This window comes from Panthera tigris, chromosome A2 (genome assembly GCF_018350195.1).
Source record: "Panthera tigris isolate Pti1 chromosome A2, P.tigris_Pti1_mat1.1, whole genome shotgun sequence".
NCBI lineage: Eukaryota > Metazoa > Chordata > Mammalia > Carnivora > Felidae > Panthera > Panthera tigris.
Genome location: NC_056661.1, coordinates 1,614,686 through 1,635,371, shown reverse-complemented (window position 1 = coordinate 1,635,371; position 20,686 = coordinate 1,614,686). Strand labels below are relative to the sequence as shown.

The following is a 20,686-nucleotide window of genomic DNA, read 5'->3' as shown; positions in this document are numbered from 1 at the left end:
TTCTCAATGTGCCACTGGCCAGGCTCCCTGAAGGAAGCTGTTTAAGCCACAGTCCCCAAGGTGGGACGAATGGGAAGGAGGGGTTCTCCAGGCAGAAAGAGCACCTGGCAAGGTCCAGGGTACGGGGAAGGAAGTGATCCTAACTGGGGGTGATTTTGCCTCGGAGGTGACACGTGGAAATGTGTAGACATTTTGGTCTTAGTGACTGGAGTGAGGCAGTGGTGCTTCTGGCTTCAAGGGGAGCGGTGGGGAGCCCGGAGATGTTCCTCCACGTCCCACCCCCACAGAGCAGGATGCGGCCAAATGTCCAGGCTCCAAGACCCTGCTCTATAGAGGCCCCTCTTAGGGACATTTTATACAAGTGGAATCATAGACTGTGTGGCCTTTTGTGCCTGGCTTCTTTCCCGGAGGGGTGTGTGTGCGTGTGTGTAATATTGAGATGTAATCGACATATTACATTGTATTAGTTTCAGGTGTACAACCTAATGATTTGATCTTTGTGTGCATTGTTGAAATGACCTCAGTGGGTCTAGTTAGCAACCATCGACGTACATAGTTACAATTTTTTTTTCTTGTGGTGAACACTTAGCAACTTCAAATATGCAATAGAGTGTTATTAACTACAGTCACCATGCTGTACGTTACATCCCCAGAACTTATTCATCTTATAACGTGAAATTTGTGCCTTTTGACCACGTTCACCTACTTTGCTCACCTCCCACCTCTCCACTGCAACCACCCCCAACTTGTTCTCTGTATCTATGAGCTCAGTTACTTTTTTTAAGTTAATGTACTATTTTTTTTTTTTTAAGTAATCTCCACACCCAAAGTGGAACTCGAACTCACGACCCTGAGATCAAGAGTCGCAGACTCCACCGAGTGAGCAGGCCAGGCATCCCTGTGAGCTGTTATTTTATTTTATTTTTATTTTATTATTTCATTTTATTTTAATTGTACAGGTAAGTGACATCACTGAGCATATTTTTCAGGTTCCTTCACCTTTCATTTTAATAGGACTCCAAAGAAGTAGGTAGGCTATGCAAGTGTGGAAACTGGGCATTGGCGGGAAAGCCGGTGTCTCTCGGTGTCGAGCTGGGAGTTTCGGGGCTGGCGGCTTGGCTAACGGATTATGGTTTATGGACAGCCAAGGACGGAGCGGGAACCCGAGCGGGAGGCGGGCCGGCCTAGCCCGCGCAGGAAACTACAGCTCCCGGCGTGCCCCGCGAAGCCCCGACGGACTACAAGTCCCAGGCTACTCCGCGGCGGCGGGCGCCGGGCGCCATCTTGGTCGGCGGCGCGGATTGAATGAGCCCGCCGAGCCGCGGCCGCCGTTCCGAGCCGCGCGGGCCCCGAGCCGTCGCCGCCGCCGCCGCCGCTGCCGCCGCCGCCGCCGCCGCCGCCATGGGCACGCCGCTGCCCGGCCGCGCGGGCGGACCCGCCACGCCGCTGTCGCCCACGCGCTTGTCGCGGCTGCAGGAGAAGGAGGAGCTGCGCGAGCTCAATGACCGCCTGGCGCACTACATCGACCGCGTCCGCGCGCTCGAGCTCGAGAACGACCGGCTCCTGCTCAAGATCTCCGAGAGGGAGGAGGTGACCACGCGCGAGGTGGGCGCGGAGCGGGGGCCCCGGCCTCCGAGGGTTCCGGGGGGTTCTCCTGCGCGGGAGTGACACTGGGCAGGCCCCGCCCACCGGGGGGGGGGGTTCCCCGGGGCTTCGGGGGGACCCCTAGGGTCGCACGCTGGGGTGGGCATCTGCCTCCGAGGGTACCTGGGGGGCTTCGGGGATCCCCGCGAGTGAGGTTTGGAGGCCAGGTGGGCCCTGACCACCGAGGGGTCCTCAGGGGTTTCTCGGGGAACCTGTGAGCGAGGGGTGCACACTGGGGCAGGCCCCGCACACCGAGGGGGATTCTCGGGTTTTTCGGGGGACCTGTGAGCAAGGGGTGCACACTGGAGCAGGCCCCGCCCACCGAGGGGGATCCTCAGATCTTTCGGGGGACCCGTGAGCAAGGCGTGCATCCTGGGACAGGCCCCGCCCACCGAGGGCTCCCAGGGAATTTTGGGGGGACCTGTGAGCGGGTGTTGCATACTGGGGCGGGCCCCGTCCGCCAAAGCGCCCGCAGGGGGTTTCGGGTGTCTCCTAAGTGAGGGGTGCAGTCTGGGGCAGACCGTGCTCTGAGGGACCCCTAGGGCATCTCGGGGTCCTCTGTACGACTGGTGGATATGGGACAGCCCCGAGCGCTGAGTGATCGGAGAAGATCTGGGGATCCCCTGACTGAGAGGGTGTGAGCCAGAGTAAGCCACGCCCCTAAGAGAGTTGTGGGGATGCGTTAGTCTGTTCTGGTGTCTTGGGAGAAAATTTGGTGGGGTTCTCTGGTCTCTGAGGAGACTGGGAGTTCAGGCTGTCCGATGGGGCCCTGAGGAGGGGTGGAGGGTCTCATGGGTGCGGGTGGGGTCCCTGGGGCGAGTCACGTGGTCTTTTCTCGGTAGAACTCTGCAGAAGTCCTGTGATGAGCTCTGGGGAGTTCAGGGACTGGGGAGGTGGTTAGGCTGTAGGCTTCGTCTCCTACCCGCACCTGGGGTGGGAGGGCGTCCTGGGGGGGGGGTGGGAAATTTGAGAGGTCCTCAGTTGGGCCCTGGGGAGCCCTGTTTGCTGATGGGCTGGAGCCTGGTAGGCTCCACCGCTGAGTGGATGAGAGGGGATGGGGAGACAGCTGGCCTTGGGGACCCACTAGGAAGTTTTGGGTTCCAGGTGGGCCCCAGGGTTTCACAGACTGAGGGGCTGGGTAAACCCTCCCCCTAAGGGGATGTGAGAGCCAGATGTCTGGGGGTCCTGGGTGGGTTCTTGGTGGGGACTGCGGCTCCCACCCAACTATCCCCCAACCCTCATTGGCCCCAGGCTCTTTTCTCGTTTAGCTGGCCCCCTGAAACCCACGTAGGGGTCCTCTGAGTATGGGTTGGGGTGACAGGGGTGCTCACCTTGCGGTCCCCCCTGAGGGCCGCTAGGAGAGCCAGGTCCTGAAGCCACAGCGTCCCTAGCCTGACAGTGGACCATGTGACAGAGTTGGGGGAGGACAGCAGCTAGGGGGTCATTTCTGGGAGCCACTTACTTACCCTTCGTGTGACCCTGGGCAAGTCACTTACCCTCTCTGGGTCTCAGTTCCTCTTCTGTAAAGTGGAAATATCAATACCCACCTTTTGTGCAGCTGGTGCGCCCTGGGAGTTGGTATTGGCTTCGTGGAATAAAGGGCAGGCGCTCAGGGGAAGTGCCCTGTGGCTTCGTTGCCCCTGTGTAATCGTGGCCTTAGTGGCTCAGAAAGCGGCTTGGGTGACGGGGAGGAAGAAGTGTCCTTGGCGGGGGGTGGTGTTGTGTGTTGCTCGGAACTGGATTCAAACCCAGATCCAAACTGCTTTGAGTCTGTGTGACCAGGGGGCAGGTCATTTATGCCGCGGGGCTGGAATTGTCCGGTCCCAAGCGTGGCCACCTGCCTCAGCAGTGCTTGTGTCCTCAGGATGTGGACCTCCAGCTCCCACCTGCAGTTGGTCAGGACGCCACGGGACCTGGCTTCTGGTCTTTCCCCTGGCCTCGGTTGTCCCACCGACAGAGTAAATGGCGAACAGACCTCTGGGGGCCATGAGCCTGGTGGGCGGAGCGGAAGTGGGTGTTGTCCCTGGAGTGCACACAGGTGGGGCCAGGGAGCTGTATCCGGGCCCTGTCTGTCTGTCTGTCTGGGCAGTGGCGTTACTTACTTTTGAGGGGTGAGGCTTGCTCCTGGGAACAAGGGGAGTGGTGCTTCGGGCGATAAGCCTGCCCCACCGTGACCTTGAGGGCTGTGCACAGGCTCCAGGGGTGAGGGGTGGGCTCCCAGGATAAATGGGGGATAAACGCCCCTCTTAACTGGGCAGTGGAGGGAGCTGGTGACCTGCAGAGGGATGGGGAAGGTGGTCACATGGGCCCTTCAGAGGGAGTGACCTGGAAATGGCCTCGGGCTACAGTGGGGCCCAGGCTTGACCGCCGAGTTGGGCAGAAGCAGAGGGGGCTGGAGAGGTGGCTCGGGTGGGAGGCCCATGGGCCAAGCAGTGTTTATTTTACCTGCGCGGAAGCTTCGCACCTGGATGGAGACTGCCCGACACAGAATGCTGTCTGGGGACGCCGCTAGTGGTCATCACGCTGGGGGTGCTCCTGGCATCGGGTGGCTGGGGAGAGGGGTGTGCTCAGCCCCCACAGTGCCCGGGATGGCCTTGCCCCAGAGGATGATCCCGCCCCAATGCCAAGAGGAGAAACCGCTTGAAGATGCCTTTGAACTGTTCGGAGCGTGTCACACGCTTGTCATAAAATCCAGACAGTGGAAAACCACAGCTTCACCCCTTTTGAGTCCTGCCTGCAGGCTCGCTCTCACACGTGGGGTGGGCAGTGCACTGCTCAATAGCCATGTGCTCGGATCACTAGAAGGTTTCTGGAAAGGCTGGGGCGGGCCGGATTCTGTTGGAGAGAGATCTGGGTGCGGGCGGGAGGGAAGGGGCCCCGGGAGGGAGGGGCAGTTCTCCAAGGAGCCTCCCCATCGGGTGTTAGGTTCCTCCAGCCTTCAGTTTCTTTTCCCTTCCCTGCCCAGGTGTCCTGTTCCTCCTGGGGGGGGGGGGGGCGGGACTCCCTCAGGTGGACCCAGGGAGCAGGGGCTGGGCAGGGCGAGCTGGGTGGGAGAGTAGCACTTGGGGCTGCCTGCATTAGGGGGTTGTGGGACTGTGGTTCTCAGCCGGGAAGAGACACAGGGACAGGAAAAGGCCACCTCGGGTTACGTGCGCCCCCCCCCCCACACCCCCTCTCTGCCCAACACATGTGAGCACATTTGCTCACTCCTGGCACTTGCAGAATGCCATGAAAGACGGAACAATAGGCCCAGCCGTCGGTCTCCGGTTGCTGTGCCCGCAGTGCCTCACAGGTGCAGGGAAGCAGGGCCTGCCCGGGGAGCACCCGTTAGTGGTCTGAGAAAAAGAAGTCTGCGCGCTTGTCCCCTAAAGAAGTTTCCAGGTTGCCCGCTGCTGTGGAGCCGGGTCCGCGTTTTAGCTCTGTGGGCTGGAAGTCTCCGTCGGGGCTGCTCGACTCCGAGGCTGCAGTGGAGAGCTGCCCCAGACACCGTGTGAAGGAGCGGGCCGCGTGCCATAAAGCCTCATTTGTACACGCTCAAATCAGAATTCCTGGAATTTCCCTCCCTGTGTCGCAAAATCTCTCTTTTCTTTTTTTTTTTTTTTTTTTCCCCCCTCGGCCACTTAAAGATGCAAAAACTATTCGGGGCTTGCAGGCTGGACGAAGACAGGCGGCGTGGTGGAAATTGGCGCGTGGGCCCGAGTTTGCAGACCTGGCTGTAGATAAGTGCCTTGTCGAGACCAAAGGGACACCAGCCGCACGCGGACACACGCAGGGACCTGAGTCACTGCAAGAGCTTGGTGTTGTGCTTTTGTTTTTCTTTTTGTTTTGTTTTGTTTTTTTTTTTAATTTTTTTTTTTTAAACGTTTATTTATTTTTGAGACCGAGAGAGACAGAGCATGAACAGGGGAGGGGCAGAGAGAGAGGGAGACACAGAATCTGAAACAGGCTCCAGGCCCTGAGCGGTCAGCACAGAGCCCGACACGGGGCTCGAACTCACGGACCGTGAGATCATAACCTGAGCCGAAGTCGGACGCTTAACCGACCGAGCCACCCAGGCACCCCATTTCTTTTTGTTTTTTTAAGTAATCTCTGTAACCGTGGGGCTCGAACTCACCACCCTGAGATCGAGAGCCGAGTGCTCTACTGACGGAGCCAGCCGGGCGCCCCAGAACTTGGTACTTTAAACAGGACACTTGAGGTGGTCGTGACGCTTCGGGCACAGAATCCAGGGGGGTGCCAAAAATCTCAGTCGTGAAGGCAAGCGATAGGGTATATTTTTACTGACTCAACCTGATGTTTTAGGTGTACAGAAAAATGGCAAGGCTAGCGCGGGGTTCCCACAGAGCCTAGCCCCGTTCCCCTGCTGATTCCTCGCATTAGTGTTTGTCACCGCGATGTCACCAGTATTGACGTCACGTCGACCTCGTTGACTAACACCCATACTCTATTTGTGGGTCCTCAGTTTCCCCTGACCCCTCTGCCCCAGGACCCCTGGGGACCCCCCATGGCATCCAGGCGTCCTGTCTCCTCGGGCCCCTCTGGACCGAGACGGTTTCTGAGACTTCCCTCGTGTGCATGCCCTGGGCCGCCGTGAGGAGTGCCGGTCAGGAATTCGTAAGACGTCTGTCTAGTGGGGTTTGCCTCCTGTTTCCTCGTGGTCAGGCTGGGGCAGTGCGACAAGTAATATTTTCACGGACTCTTTAAAAAACTAAAACGTGGGGCGCCTGGGTGGCGCAGTCGGTTAAGCGTCCGACTTCAGCCAGGTCACGATCTTGCGGTCCGTGAGTTCGAGCCCCGCGTCAGGCTCTGGGCTGATGGCTCGGAGCCTGGAGCCTGTTTCCGATTCTGTGTCTCCCTCTCTCTCTGCCCCTCCCCCGTTCATGCTCTGTCTCTCTCTGTCCCAAAAATAAATAAAAAACGTTGAAAAAAAAATTAAAAAAAAAAATAAATAAATAAAAAACTAAAACGTGTAGGACGCCTGGCTGGCTCACTCGGTGGAGCACGTGTCTCCTGATCTTGGAGTCGTGAGTTCGAGACCCACGTTGGGGGTAGAGTTTACTCCAAAAAAAATTTTTTTTTAACTAGTACAAAAATCTCGCTGTGAATGAAATATCGAAAACTTAAATACGGTGTCATAGTCGCTGGCTTCTCCTGCCCTGTGCCCTGACCAGGCTCCGTACTGAGGTCGCCTTAGTGACCGTTGTGTTGGTCACTGTTCGTCCCAGGACCCCCTGCCTGGTGAGGGGAGGGTGTGAGGGAAAGGGCCCCAGGCTGGGGCAGCAGGGGTATGCCCTGCGGGTGCCCCTCCCTCCGGCTCAGGAGAGTTCTAGAAGGTGAGCTGGCAGGAGACGAGCAGAGACACACACGTAAACCCAGGTGCCCATCTACCTGTGGAGAGAGGAGCCGGTCACTTTGTGAACTGAGGTTTATTCCAGAAGCCGGTTCCCAGAGTTGGAGACGTCGGGTGTGGCCAGAGGTGACCACCTTTGTGGGAGGGAGGGCCCTTGCTGCCGGGGGTGCAGGAGGGAGAAGCTGGCTTTGTCTCCACTCCCCCTATCGTGTGTCCTGACCTTGGAGTTGCGCCCGGCAGACCGGCCCTGCCCCTGGCAGGTCAGGAGACCACAGCTCGCCGCTCCCTGTCTGGGAAGTGGGCCTGGGAGCCCGGATCCCGTCTTACCTGTGGGATGAGATGCCTGGGAGCTGCCGGATTGAGGCACAGGGTGCCCGGGCCAGTGGGGGTGGTGCGTGGGGTCTCAGACTGGATGTTAGAACCCCAGCTCTTGGGGCGCCTGGCTGGCTCCGTCGGTGGAGCATACAACTCTTGGTCTCCAGGTTGTGCGTTCCAGCCCCATGTTGGGCGTAGAGATTACTTAAATAAAACTTGAAAAAAACTTAAAAAAGACAAACAAACCATCGTTTCTGAAAAGCGCCACCTCCTGGGGGCTCCTTGGCCTCTGGCGAGCCGGGAGGGTCATGACCCTAGCACATGGCAGGTTCCACGGCCCCTCTGCTCAGGGGCCTTTCCTGTGGACGGGTGGGGTCCCAGCCGCGCCCCGGACACACACCCGCGCGGCCACCTTCTAGCTCCACAGCTATGGCTGTGCTTGTCGTCCTGCGGCCCCGTCTTCAGCCGCTTTACTGAGCTGGAATTCCCGTCTCCCACGGCTCACCCGTCACACTCTACACCTCCGTGCTTTTTTTTTTTTTTTTTTAATTTTTTTTTTCAACGTTTTTTATTTATTTTTGGGACAGAGAGAGACAGAGCATGAACGGGGGAGGGGCAGAGAGAGAGGGAGACACAGAATCGGAAGCAGGCTCCAGGCTCCGAGCCATCAGCCCAGAGCCTGACACGGGGCTCGAACTCACGGACCGCGAGATCGTGACCTGGCTGAAGTCGGACGCTTAACCGACTGCGCCACCCAGGCGCCCCTACACCTCCGTGCTTTTAGCACTTTCAGAGTGGTGCAGCCTTCACCTCCGTCCAATTCCAGAACATTCCATCTCCCCAGAGGGAACCCCATCACCCCCAGCTCCTAGCCCCCACGGGCCTCCCTCCTGTCCGTGGAGGAGCCCGTTCTGGACGTTTCACACACGTGGACTCACACCCCGTGTGGCCTCTCGTGTCCGGTTCCCTCCCTGAGCGTCGTGTGTTCGGGGTCCATCCGCGGGGCGGCGGGGGTGGGCGCCTCGCTCCTGCTGGCGGCCGAGTGAATGGGTGGGGTGCCGTGTGTGTTCGTCCACGGATGGCCCTGTGGGCCGTGTCCGCTCTGTGGCTATTGTGAATCGTGCTGCTGTGAACACGCACCCGGGTTTGTGTAGACGCGTGTGTTACTGCTTCTGGGCAGACAGATACTCAGCCATGGAATTGGCGGGTTACAGGTGAGTCTGCTAACCCGTCCAAGGGGCGCCCCGCGGTCTTCTGCAGCGGCTGCCCGACTTTGCATTCCCCCTGCCGTGCATGGAGGGCCCCATTTCTCTGTGTTGCCAGCATTTGTTGTCCTTTGTCTTTTCGACTCCAGCCGTCCTAGAGGGTGGAGGGGATACCTCACTGTCCTGTTGGGTTCCAGATATCTGTGAACACATGTGCGTGGTCCTGGGCATGTAGACATGGGGGAGGCTGGGGGCAAGAAGGCCACGAGAAGTGAGCCGTGTGCCCAGCTGGTGGGTGACCTGGGCAGGGGACGGGCCACAAGGGCGGGTGGGACCGGCTGGGGCGGCCCCGGGCTAGCGGGGCCGAACTGGGTGCGGAAGCCTCCGCTGTCCCTACGAGCTCCGTCTGGCCCGGGGGTGGGGGGGGTGGGGGGGGTGGGGAGCCTGCGCGGTGGGGAAGAGGCTTCTCTTTGACCTGGGCCTTGCCGAACCCCCTCAGGTGAGCGGCCTCAAGACGCTGTACGAGTCGGAGCTGGCCGACGCCCGCAGGGTGCTGGACGAGACGGCCCGAGAGCGGGCCCGGCTGCAGATCGAGCTGGGGAAGGTGAAGGCCGAGCTGGAAGAGACCAACAAAAGGTAGGTGTGTGGCTGGCATTTGCCACCCTCGTTCTGGGCTGCGTCCCCGGGACCGAGCTCTGTGGCCTCGGCCTCCCGACGCCCCTTCCCAGCATCACGCAGCCCAGTGGAGATTCCTTTTTTTTTTTTTTTCTTTTCAGAAGTTTATTTATTTTGAGAGGGTGGGAGGAGCAGAGAGAGGGGGAGAGAGAGAATCCCAGACAGGCTCCGCACTGTCAGCACAGAGCTCGATGCAGGGCTCGATCTCACCGACTGTGAGATCATGATCTGAGCGACGGCAAGAGTCAGACGCCCATCCGACTGAGCCCCCCAGGCGCCCCTTCCCCAGGCAGATTTCAAACCCGAGCAGCTCTCCTGAAGCGGAGTCTGTAGGGAGCTGTCAGCACGGGGCCCCTGTGCTCCCAGGGGGGAAGGACGGGCCAGAGCCCAGCCTCCCTTCTCCGCCCTGGACTTGGGAACCACTGTTGTGTCACGGGTCCCCAGGGACCTTGCCGCCCACCTCACGTGCGCGCAGCGGCCCTCGTCCTCCACGGCACCTGTCGGGTGCCCGCCCCGGGAAACCGCGGTCCGCTTCCGTCCCCCCACTGGAGCACCTTAGCCACCATACGGGCCGCGTGGGGGTAGGCAGCCTTCAGGCTGTGGGCTTTTCTCTTCAAAAGCACACACTCTGGCCACTTTTGAGTGAAAGGGCCGCACGGGAAACGAGCAGAACCAAGTTGTGCGGGTGTGGACAGCAGCAGGACGGAGTACTTGATCGGGGACACCGTGCGCCACAGCAGGCAGTCAGATGTGACCCGCTGTAAGCCTCACACCCGCCAGGGCCCGACCGTCACGGTCTCCAGTCCGGACGGGCAGACTGTGGCAGGGGCCGGGCTTATCCAGGGTCCCTCGGCTTGGTGGTCACCGGGACCGAGGCCCGGTGCCTGTGTCCCTGCCCACAGCCCCAGCCGCCACCCGAGTCACCGTTGCATTTGCGGGAATTTTTCCTTCCTATTTTTTAAATAGAGTTTTGGGGTTTTTTTTAAGGCAGTTTTACGTTTATAGGAAAATGAGTGGATGGTACAGAGTTTCCAAAATCCCCCCTCCGGTTTCCCTGCTATAAACACCTTTTTCACCTTACATTAATGAGCGTGCTAGGCTGTTGTAACGGACGAGGCAACACCAATACGTTATCGTTAACTGAAGCCCACAGCTGACGTTAGGGCTCACTGTCGCGGGGGTTCCCCCGTGAGTTTGCAGACACGCATCGTGAGAACGTATCCGCCCCTATACCATCGTAGTCCCACTGGCCCTCAAAGTCTCGTGCTCTATCCGTCCCTCCCTCCCTTTCTCCCTCCCTCCTCCCTTCACTGCCTCCATGGTTCTGCCTTTTCCAGAATGTCCTAGACTCGGAACCACACTGTGCGTGTGGCCCCCTCAGCCTGGCTTCTGTCGCTGAGTGATGGGCACCTGTGGTTCCTCGGTGGACTAGATCCGCTGGAGCAGAACAGAGAGCCCAGACCCGGGCCCACGCTGCGCGGTCACCCGGTCTTTGGCCAAGGAACAAAGGCAAGTCCTGCTTTTGTAAAAGGCCACGTAGACTGTGTAGGCCATCCGTTTGGTCGGTTTTTTTCATTAAAAAGTGATCTTGGAGAAGACTGAGGGGATTCCAGAGTCAGCACCACCCGGACCCCAGCCCCTCTCTCTCTCTCGTGTCGGTGCGGAGTCCGGAACTCTCCAGACGCTCCTTGTCTGGGCCAGAAGTCTTGGTTTTTTTCCCCACTGTCGGTCACAGATGCTCGCTGTCAAGAAAGTGGAAAATGCAAGATAGTTTGAAGAGAAGCAGCACACGTGGCCCCAGCCTTTGCCCAGAGTCGCCTCGGTGGGCCTGCCACGTTTCTGTCCCACGGGTCTTTTCTGTGTGGCCGCAGGCACCTCCACAAACGGGCGACGCCTGAGGGCAATGGGGGGGGGCGTCCCTCGCGGACGTCCCCCGAGTCATGAGATGCCCCTGTGCCGGGGCTCTGTCCTGGCTGCTGGGATGTCCCCACGTCTGGGCTGCTTCACCAGTGGTGCCCGGGCTGTGCACTGCCAGCCCCATTGTTCTGTGACCGCCTCCGCGGGTGACAGCTGCGGGGTGGGGGTGGGGGCAGATAGGACAAGAAGAATGGCGAACGCTGCTAAGTGTCTGGGCCGGAACTTGCCCGTAAGGCCCCTACTCCAGAAGGAAGCCTTCCTGTGCTCGCGGGCCCGTGGACGCCTCTTTGGCCCCTGACCTCCGGGGCTTCGCGCAGTCTCCTCACTTCCTCTCGTCCGCGCAGGAGCCCTTGCAGACCAGGGCGGCCATTTAGCTCTGGTGTCTTTCTCCTCCCGAACCACTTGTCACCACAGCCCCGTGAGGAGCCACATTCTCCCACTTAACCTCCCAGGACTTCCTGTCAGGCAGGTGAGCGATCTGCCTTAGCGCCTCGAAGCTGGTGAGACGCGGCCAGTGAGACGAAAGCCAGCATAAGCCCCAGTGCCCCCGCTTTCTGGACCGTTCTGTGTAGTTGTGCAGGGTACCGAGCACTAGATAAAGTTGTTCAGAAGTTTTCCGTGTTACCTGACGCCTCTGTCCCAGTCCCCCTGGCTTCGTTGCCGATTTCAAACTTGCCGGGCACGCCTCACCCCAGGGCCTTTGCACTTCTGCTTCCTCTGCCTGAACGCTCTTCTCCTGGAAATAACAGATCTGGCTCCTCCCACTGCTGCCCTCATGCAGGTCTGTTTCCCGGGCCGCCCCCTTCCCCCCCCCCCCCCCCCCCCCCGGCACGGCTGGCGGGACTTAAAAGTACAATTCCCACCTCGCTCTGCTCGCCCCGCGTCTCCCCTCCCTGCTTCATCTGCCCTTCTGATGCAGACTTACGTCTGGCAGGCGGCGTGTTTCCCACGAGAAAGTTCTGCACCGTGGGAGCAAGGGTGTTCCCAGATGGCTCTCTGGCAGGAGGGTGTCCTCCACAAAGCGGGCTGTCGGTAATGGTTGTGAAATGAGTGACTTGTTTCCCCGCCAGACTCCTGCAAAACCGCTCTAGGGGCTCAGGCTTTGCAGCCCCTGGAGAGCCAGGACTGTGTGGCTGTGGGGACCCTGAGACCCCCCCCCCCCCCATGGAGAATGGCCATATGATGCCCGGGCAGAGCTCCACGTTCGTGGGGCTGCTCTTGGGGACACGGGCAGCCTGGCGGCCAAAGTCTCTGGTCTTTATGCCACCCCACCTCACGTGAGCTGATGCGGGGTCCCCTGTGCTTCTCCCTGGGGGGGAATGGCGGGGATGCCGCCCAGCCCCCACCGTGTCCCATGTGAGCAGTGCTGCTCGATGGGGATGGCTCCCTCGATTCCTTGGTGGGGAGGCGGGCATGTGTTCAACTCCAAGGTTGAGGATTCCTTTGAGAATCAAGGGCCAGGGGCCCACGCTAGTAATAGCTGTGCCTTAAAGAATCTGTTTGTCGTCTTCAATATCGGGAAAGTGGTCTCCTAGGATACCAGGTGAACCTGCTTTGAATAACTTAAGTTTGCAAGCGAGATGGACTTTTCAATGGCTGGGATTGTAATTTCATAATGTTTATTTTTGAGAGAGAGAGGCAGACTGCAAGTGGGGGAGGGGCAGAGAGAGGGAGAGACAGACTCCGAAGCAGGCTCCAGGCTCCGAGCCGTCAGCACAGGGCCCGACGCGGGGCTCGAACTCACCAACCGTGAGATCATGACCTGAGCCGAAGTCGGATGCTTACCGACTGAGCCACCCAGGCACCCCAATATATACAGCTTTAATAAATTTAAACTATACATTAACTTTTTAAAAAATTTATTTTTATTTTTAAGCTTATCTATTTTGAGAGAGAGACCATATGCAGAGAGAGAGAAAGGGAGAGAGAATCCTAAGCAGGCTCCGAGCTGTCAGCACAGAGCCCGACGCACGGCTTGAACCCACAAATCGCGAGATTAGGACCTGAGCAGAAATCAAGATTCGGATGCTTAACCGACTGAGCCACCCAGGCGCCCCAGTATATGTTAACTTTTTAATACATTGTTCTCCCCTCTACGAGCCGTCCAGTGTCCAGAAATCACCAAAAAATGACATTAAAGCTCTTCCCTTGGGGTTTTTGGAGTGTGTGTGTGTGTGTGTGTGTATGTATGTGTGTGGGCCAGTGGGGCCCTGCTGGCCTGGCTCAGGGCAGGTTTGTGCCGAGAGCCGGGGTGGGTCTGGCCTGCTTGGGCCCAGGTGACCTTGTCCCGGGGCTTCCTGGGCTGCCGGGGGGGGGCTCCCTGTAGCCGCACCACAGCTGCCCTCCTGCTCTGTGCTCTTGGCTGAGTCCCGCTCTTGCCTTTCAGCTCCAAGAAGAGGGAGGGCGAGCTCACGGTGGCCCAGGGCCGTGTGAAGGATCTGGAGTCCCTGTTCCACCGGAGCGAGGCGGAGCTGGCCGCCGCCCTCAGCGACAAGCGGGGCCTTGAGAGCAACGTGGCGGAGCTGCGGGCCCAGCTGGCGAAGGCGGGTTGCCGGGGGGCCCTGGTCTGGGGGAGGCCCGGTGCCAGTGGGCATGTGCATGTGCTGCGGGCCCAGGCGCTGGCTTTCCTGTCGCGTGTGAGCGGCTTTCCCACCTGGCGACGCCCCGTCAGAGTGTGTGTGTGTGTGTTTCGGGGGGATCCCCCGTGCCCCGAGAAGCTGCGTGGTGCGGCAGATGGTCACGTTGGCTTGCTGTCCTGTGTCCCCCAGGCGGAGGACGGTCACGCGGTGGCCAAAAAGCAGCTGGAGAAGGAGACGCTGATGCGCGTGGACCTGGAGAACCGCTGCCAGAGCCTGCAGGAGGAACTCGACTTCCGGAAGAACGTCTTTGAGGAGGTGCGGCCCGGCCGGCCCGCTAGGGCCCTGCGACAGCCTGAGGACAGGGGCCTCAGCCCGGCACAAGTCTGGGGGGCGGGGCGGGACCCGGGGAGGGTCCTTCTGCCTCTCTCCGCCTGGGGGACCCCGGGCACCTCTCCATCTGTGCCTTTCTTCACGCGGCCTCTCTGCCTCTCACCCAGACACTTGTCACTGGGTCTAGGGCCCACCCAGATAATCCAGAATGGTCTGATTTTGAGGCTCTTAATCGCATCTGCTAAGCCCCCCTTTCCAGGTAAGGTCACGCTCCCAGGTTCTAGGGATTAGGATGTGGACTCCTCTTTTGGACTTGGGGCTCCACCATTCAATCCACAGCAGACCCTCCCCATGGAAGGGAAGGAAGGGGGGGGGCCCATCTGCTTCCCTTGCTTCCTGGGTCTCTCCCTCCCCCTTTAAACCTGGGCCTGCCTGGGAGTGAATGAGCGCTCCTGGCGGTTAGAGCAGGGGTTTCTGTGTCCCCCCCCCCCCCCCCCACCCCGTGGCCCCTCCCAGCTCGTCCTCACAAAGCCCATTGTCCTGTCACAGCCCAGAGTGGAACCCTGGGGCCCTCGCTGCTGCCCTCACTGCCTGGGTGAGCTGCTCGAGGGAAGGATGTCCATGCTCCCGAGGAGTGGTTTCCCACTCCAGCCGCACCCCGTGAGAGCCAGGGCCGCCAGGGCACTTGGGGAGCAGCCCGAGAGGGAACCCCTGAAGGCATCCGCCAGAACACTGGAGCCTTCGAGGGGATCTGTAACGGACCCTGAACTTGTGAGGGGCCCCTCGGCACCAGTGAAGGATCCCGGGTCTGCCAGGGGAGCCGGAAGGGCACCCCAGAAGGGCTCCTGGAGGGGTGTCCTGAGGCAGGCATCCGTGAGGGGCGCCGTGACGGTGGGTGTGCTGTTCGTGGGTTCGTTGTAAACAGGATTGGCTTCCTTGAGAAACATTCCTATTGTTCTTACAAGCGATGGCACAGTGTGATAAGTGACAGCTCTCTGTGCTGGGGGGAGCTCCCGGGAGGAAAGGCTGTCCCCTTTCCTGGAGCCGGAGGCTGGCGAACAGCTCCTTCTGCCTGCCCTTGACCCCACCGTGTGTCTGGGGCAGCTGTGCTCTGGGGCCCCTGCCTTCCTCAGGCGTTGCCGTGTGTCCTCTGCTGTCCCGAGGTCCGGGTCTCTATCTCAGACCCCAGGTACCTGAGACGACCCGTCAGGAATTCTTTTAACAACAGCTTTACTGAAATGCTCCCAGGGTGCCTGGGTGGCTCCGTCAGTGGTTTAGTGTCCGACTCTTGATTGAGCCCCCGGGGCCGGCTCCTTGCTGGGCCTGGAGCCTGGAAGCTGCTTGAGAGTCTCTCTCTCTCTGCCCCTCCCCCACTCAGGCAGCACGAGTGCGCGTGCACGGGCGCGCGCTCTCTCTCAAAGAAAAAAGGAAAGGAGCATTCCCATACCCTAAAACTTTTAAAGTATACAATTTACCGGGTTTTGTATTTAACTCCAGAACATTCCATCAGCCCAAAAAGGAAGCCCCGTCCCTATCAGCAGTCACCCCCCTCCCTCCCAGGTCCCCAGCACCCCCCCCCCCCCCCCGCGAGCCCCCTTCCTGTCCGCGGACGAGCCTGTTCTGGACGTTTCACACCCGTGGACTCCCGCCCCGCGTGGCCTCTCGTGTCTGGTTCCCTCTCCGAGCGTCGTGTGTTCAGGGGTCCGTCCGTGGGGCGGCGGGGGTGGTGGACACGCGTATTTACCTGCTAGTCAGCTGGAGGACACTCGGGCTGGGTCTCCTCTGCGCAGTGTGAGCAAAAGCAACCGGGAGATCCGCCCCCCCCCCCCCCCCCCCCCCCCCCGGTGGTCCGCTGTGCAGTTTTGAGCCCTCGCTCGGCCTCGGCTCTCGGGCGGGGGACGCCGCTGACCGGGAGGCCAGGGGTGCCCGGGCCGCGGGCCCGCCGCAGCGGTGACGCTCGCTGTGCGGCAGGAGGTGCGGGAGACGCGGCGGCGGCACGAGCGCCGCCTGGTGGAGGTGGACAGCAGCCGGCAGCAGGAGTACGACTTCAAGATGGCCCAGGCGCTGGAGGAGCTGCGCGGCCAGCACGACGAGCAAGTGCGGCTGTACAAGCTGGAGCTGGAGCAGACCTACCAGGCCAAGGTGCCCGCGGCGGCGGCGGCGGCGGCGGCGGCGGGGGGGGGGGCCGGGGGGGGGGCCGCGCCCGCCGCCCGCCGCCAGCCGCTCACCTGCCGGTCCGTGTCCCTTCAGCTGGACAGCGCCAAGCTGAGCTCTGACCAGAACGATAAGGCCGCCAGCGCCGCGCGGGAGGAGCTGAAGGAAGCGCGCATGCGGGTCGAGTCCCTCAGCTACCAGCTGTCCGGCCTCCAGAAGCAGGTGACTCCCCGGGGCCTGTCTACCTCCCCCCCCCCCCCCCCCCCCCCCCGGCGACCCCCGCCGCTGCTGCGGGACCCCCGCTTCTGGCTTCGGGTGTAGATGCAGTGGCGAGTCACGGGCGCTGGTGATGCAGGCAGCGCTCCTTCCGGCCTGGCCTGGCCGAGGGGGCTGTCGGGCCCGCGGGCCACCGGAGCTCCTGGGGCTGGGTGTCTGTGCCCGGCCCGCCCCAGGAGCCTGGCCGCGTGTGCGGGAGGGCGGGAAGAGAGGCGCGCAGCCGGGAGGGCTTCTCCCCGTGACCTGCAGAGGCCGCCCTGACCTGGCCGCCCCGACTCCTCCCCAGGCCAGTGCCGCGGAGGACCGGATTCGCGAGCTGGAGGAGACCATGGCCGGCGAGCGGGACAAGTTCCGCAAGATGCTGGATGCCAAGGAACAGGAGATGACAGAGATGCGCGACGTGATGCAGCAGCAGCTGGCCGAGTACCAGGAGCTGCTCGATGTCAAGCTGGCCCTGGACATGGAGATCAGCGCCTACCGCAAGCTCCTGGAGGGCGAGGAGGAGAGGTGGGGGGGCGAGGGGGCGGGGCGAGGCAGGCTGTTGCGGCCGGGGGGCGGGGCTCCGGGGGGGAGGGGAGAGGCGGAGCCGCAGGGCGTGGGGGCTCTCGGGGCAGGGGCGAGGAGGACGGGGAGGCCGAGCGGGTCTGGTCCCTTGGGAGCCCTAGTCGGCCCTCCGTCCCCCAGGCTGAAGCTGACCCCCAGCCCGTCGTCGCGGATCACTGTGTCGCGGGCCACGTCGAGCAGCAGCGGCAGCAGCGTGGCGGCGGCCGGGCGCACGGGCCGCGGCAAGCGGAAGCGGCTGGAGGCGGAGGAGTCGCCGGGCTCGAGCGGCATCGGCTCCGGCGGCGGCGGCGGCGGCAGCGGCTTCCACCTGGCGCAGCAGGCGTCGGCCACGGGCGGCGTGGGCATCGAGGAGGTCGACCTGGAGGGCAGGTTTGTGCAGCTGAGGAACAGCTCGGACAAGGTGAGAGGCCCGCATCCCTGGGGGCGGGGCCCCGTGGGGTTCCTCCCCGCCCCGAGCCGTGCGTCACGTCAGGCCGCGTGTCCCCTTTGCCAGGACCAGTCTCTGGGTAACTGGAGGATCAAGAGGCAGGTCCTGGAGGGGGAGGAGATTGCCTACAAGTTTACGCCCAAGTACGTGCTGCGCGCCGGCCAGACCGTCACGGTAGGTGGCTGCGGAAGGGCAGGTGGGCCGGCAGGGGGGTTGCGGAGGGGGGCAGGGGGTGGCAGTGGCAGCTAGCCAGGTGACCAATGTGACCGGGGGCCGGGATGGGGCAGGAGAGGGGGTGGGGTGGGGTGGGGGGCGGTGGTTGAGTGACTTTGCCCTGAGAACGGCTGTTGCTTGTCACGGGTCACCCGTGTGCCACTGCTGTGCCAGCGGACCCTCCCTGGAGCCCTGTAGCACCTTGGTGACACGTCAGGGTCCCGTGGTAGAGAAGGATCCGGGTTGTCTGGGCTGGCGGGCGGGCATTGGCCGAGATGTTAACAGTGACGGCTGTGGACCCCTGGAGCCGACGGGCTTCTGATCCCAGCACGGCCATCGTTCGCTGAGATGAGAGCCGTCGGCCACCGTGAACCTCAGTGTCGTGGCAACGGACATCCCTCGGCAGACCCAGGGGGCGGTGATAGGGAACCGGCGGCTGGCACAGAGTACTGGGACCAGAGCCAACGTTGATGGGGAGGCCCCCTGTGTCCCCCAGGTGTGGGCAGCTGGTGCAGGAGTGGCCCACAGTCCCCCCTCGACACTTGTGTGGAGGAGCCAGAACAGCTGGAGCACAGGCGACAGCTTCCGGACCGTCCTGGTCAACGCGGACGGGGAGGTGGGTGCCCTGGGCCCGTGGGGGCCGTCTTCTGTCCTGGCCTCGGGGTTCCTCCCGGAGGCTCCCTGACCGCACCGCAGGCCGCTGTGGGAGCCCTGGGGTGGAGCTTCGGCCACAGGGCCAGCAGGGCGATCCTGGGTTTGGGGTGCTGTCCTGCGGCGCGCCGAGGCCCGGCCGGAGCACTCTCGCCTGACGGCCGACCTGTGGGCCGGGCCCTGGGCGCCCGAGGGGTCAAGTGTCCACGGCTGTTCTCTCGCCCAGGAGGTGGCCATGAGAACCGTGAAGCAGTCCTCAGTGGTGCGGGAGACGGAGAACGGGGAGGAGGGAGAAGAGGAGGGAGCCGAGTTCGGCGAGGAGGATCTCTTCCATCAACAGGTAGAAGTCCCCAAGGTGGCATGCGTGGCCGCCACGTCCCCGGGGCCGTGCTGCCCCGCGGGCTGCTGCGTCTGCGCTAAGGTTCTTGGCACAGTCCGGGCCTCACCCCCTGGAGGGCCCCACAGCCTGTGGCCAGAGATGTGCCATGGTGGGGCTGGGGGTGGGGGGCGACATCCCAGCCTGCTGGCTCTTGCCCATCGTGAGGGCCTCAGGGTTCTGGCCCGGGGGCCCCCCAGGAGTGCGGTGTTGGCCCCCGAGCGCCGCCAGGCGGCACCGGTGTAACCCCGAGGGTCCTCAGCGATTGGGCTCTGTGCCACTGCTCCGGCAGCCTGGGACAGCGGGGCCTAGATGATGGTTTGGGGGGAAGGGCTCCTGGAGGGCCCTGGGGCCTTGCCGCAGCAGCTCTAAGTCCTAAGACTGGGGTCTCACATTTCGGTTGTGTTGTGTAGCTCAGAAGGGAGACGTGGAAGGTTCTGGAACGGGGACAGTTGAGGCTGAAGCTGCTGGCCCTGTCTTCTCGCTGGGAGCTAGTGCTCTGGGCTGGCGCGGGCCCTGGTCCAGCCCCTGTCTGGCAGGGGTGGGGGGCCACCGGCTACCTGCCTAGCCAGGCGGGCACGCTCCGGCCTCTTACGCTGCTGGCCTTTCTTTCCAGGGGGACCCAAGGACCACCTCGCGAGGCTGCCGCGTCATGTGAACGGAACTCGCCTCATCGCGTCTTTACCCAGAGCCACTGAAAACTATTTTTATATCATTGGCCGTCTTTAGTCCTTGATACGTTTCTAGAGAATTTTTAAGCAAACTGCCAGGACGTGGGGGCGGGTCTCTGCCATCTCTGCTGTCGGTGGGCTTCCTCGGACCCTCCCTTCATCGCCACTGTCTGGACCTGGTTTTTTTTTTTGGTGCCGCATTTCACCATTTGGCTGAGTTCGAGGAGGCCGAGGAACCTAATAGCTGCGGGGGGCGGGGTTTGGAGGCTGGAGGGCCTGGCGGGGGTGCAGGGGCCCGACTCCCTCCCTGCCTCTGTCTCTCCCTCGGACAGAGCGGGGCTGGCCTCTCCTCTCGGGACCAACCCGTGGGCCTTAAGTGGGCGGAGAGCAAAAATGCCCGGGAGTTTCGTTGTTGGTTGAGCTCTTTAAAAACCAAATCCGGAGCCCAGGCTGTGACCTGGCGGGGGGCCAGCGCCCCCCCCCTGTGGAATTTTGGCGGCTGGACGGAGACCAGAGCGTTGGGAGCGGGTGGTGTGGACGAGGCTCTGCTCTGACTCCGCTGGAGCGTGTGTGCGGCTGCGGGCCGGGTGTCTATGCACGTGCCGGGGGCTCTGCGGTGAGCCCCCCTGCCTTCCTGGCTGTCGGGCCCTGGGGTTCTGGAGCTTTCTGTGCTTGAGTTCCTCGGCTTGCGGGACCAGCGGGGCAGGAGACCCGGAAACCTAGGGGACAGGGACAGCTCCGTTTGGAGACTTGTCACCAGGTGAATGGCAAGGGCACAGGCGGGATAGCCTCACCGGCGAGTGTCCACGTGTGACAGCTGCTTCCCGGGCCTCTGAGAGGAGAGCCGCCTCGGGGTGAGCCCCCGCCCCCTTCTCCAACTCTGTGCCTTGTGCACGGGGCTGAGTGCGGGTCCCCACCGGCTCCTGTGTGCTCGCGTGTCCCGCTGTCCCGGCTTCTGTGGGCGACTTCCTTCTCTGACGGCCGTGCCGGTGCCGGCCGATTCCTGCAGGGCGGCTCCCGGTCACCTCGCCCGGCCCCCCCCTCTGCACTCGCTGACCGTTCATACCCCCTCCCACATAGATACACAGAAGTTATTTTTTTAATGGATATTTATTTTTTTACATTGGTCAGTGCTCAGATTGCCGGATCCCACTTCAGGGCTCGAGCCAGGGTCACTGGGACAGTCCCCCGAGGGGGTGGAGTTGCGGGGGGGGGGGGGGGGGGTGGCCAGCTCGGTGGACGCTGAGGCCGCAGACGACAAATTCCTTCAGAAAGCGCAGCTCAAAGTCTTAAAGACGAAATACTGAGCCATGGAGGCACGCTGCCCCCAAAAGGTAGC

General features: G+C 61.9%; 1 protein-coding gene across 2 annotated transcripts; it reads left to right on the top strand.

The window, feature by feature from the left end:
* The first annotated feature begins 1,395 nt into the window (after window positions 1-1,395).
* Window positions 1,396-19,391, top strand: LMNB2 (lamin B2). Of its 2 annotated transcripts, XM_042977683.1 has the most exons (12): window positions 1,396-1,605; window positions 9,014-9,150; window positions 13,493-13,649; window positions 13,875-14,000; window positions 15,987-16,157; window positions 16,266-16,391; window positions 16,732-16,952; window positions 17,130-17,409; window positions 17,503-17,610; window positions 18,146-18,265; window positions 18,527-18,640; window positions 19,293-19,391. In XM_042977683.1, exons 1-12 carry the CDS (start codon window positions 1,402-1,404, stop codon window positions 19,332-19,334), a joined length of 1,806 nt encoding a protein of 601 aa, XP_042833617.1. In that variant the 5' UTR covers window positions 1,396-1,401; the 3' UTR covers window positions 19,335-19,391. The 2 variants fall into 2 exon arrangements, with proteins under 2 accessions (XP_042833617.1, XP_042833616.1); XM_042977682.1 differs by lacking the exons at window positions 1,396-1,605; window positions 9,014-9,150; window positions 13,493-13,649; window positions 13,875-14,000 and adding an exon at window positions 14,580-14,906.
* The last annotated feature ends 1,295 nt before the right edge of the window (window positions 19,392-20,686 follow it).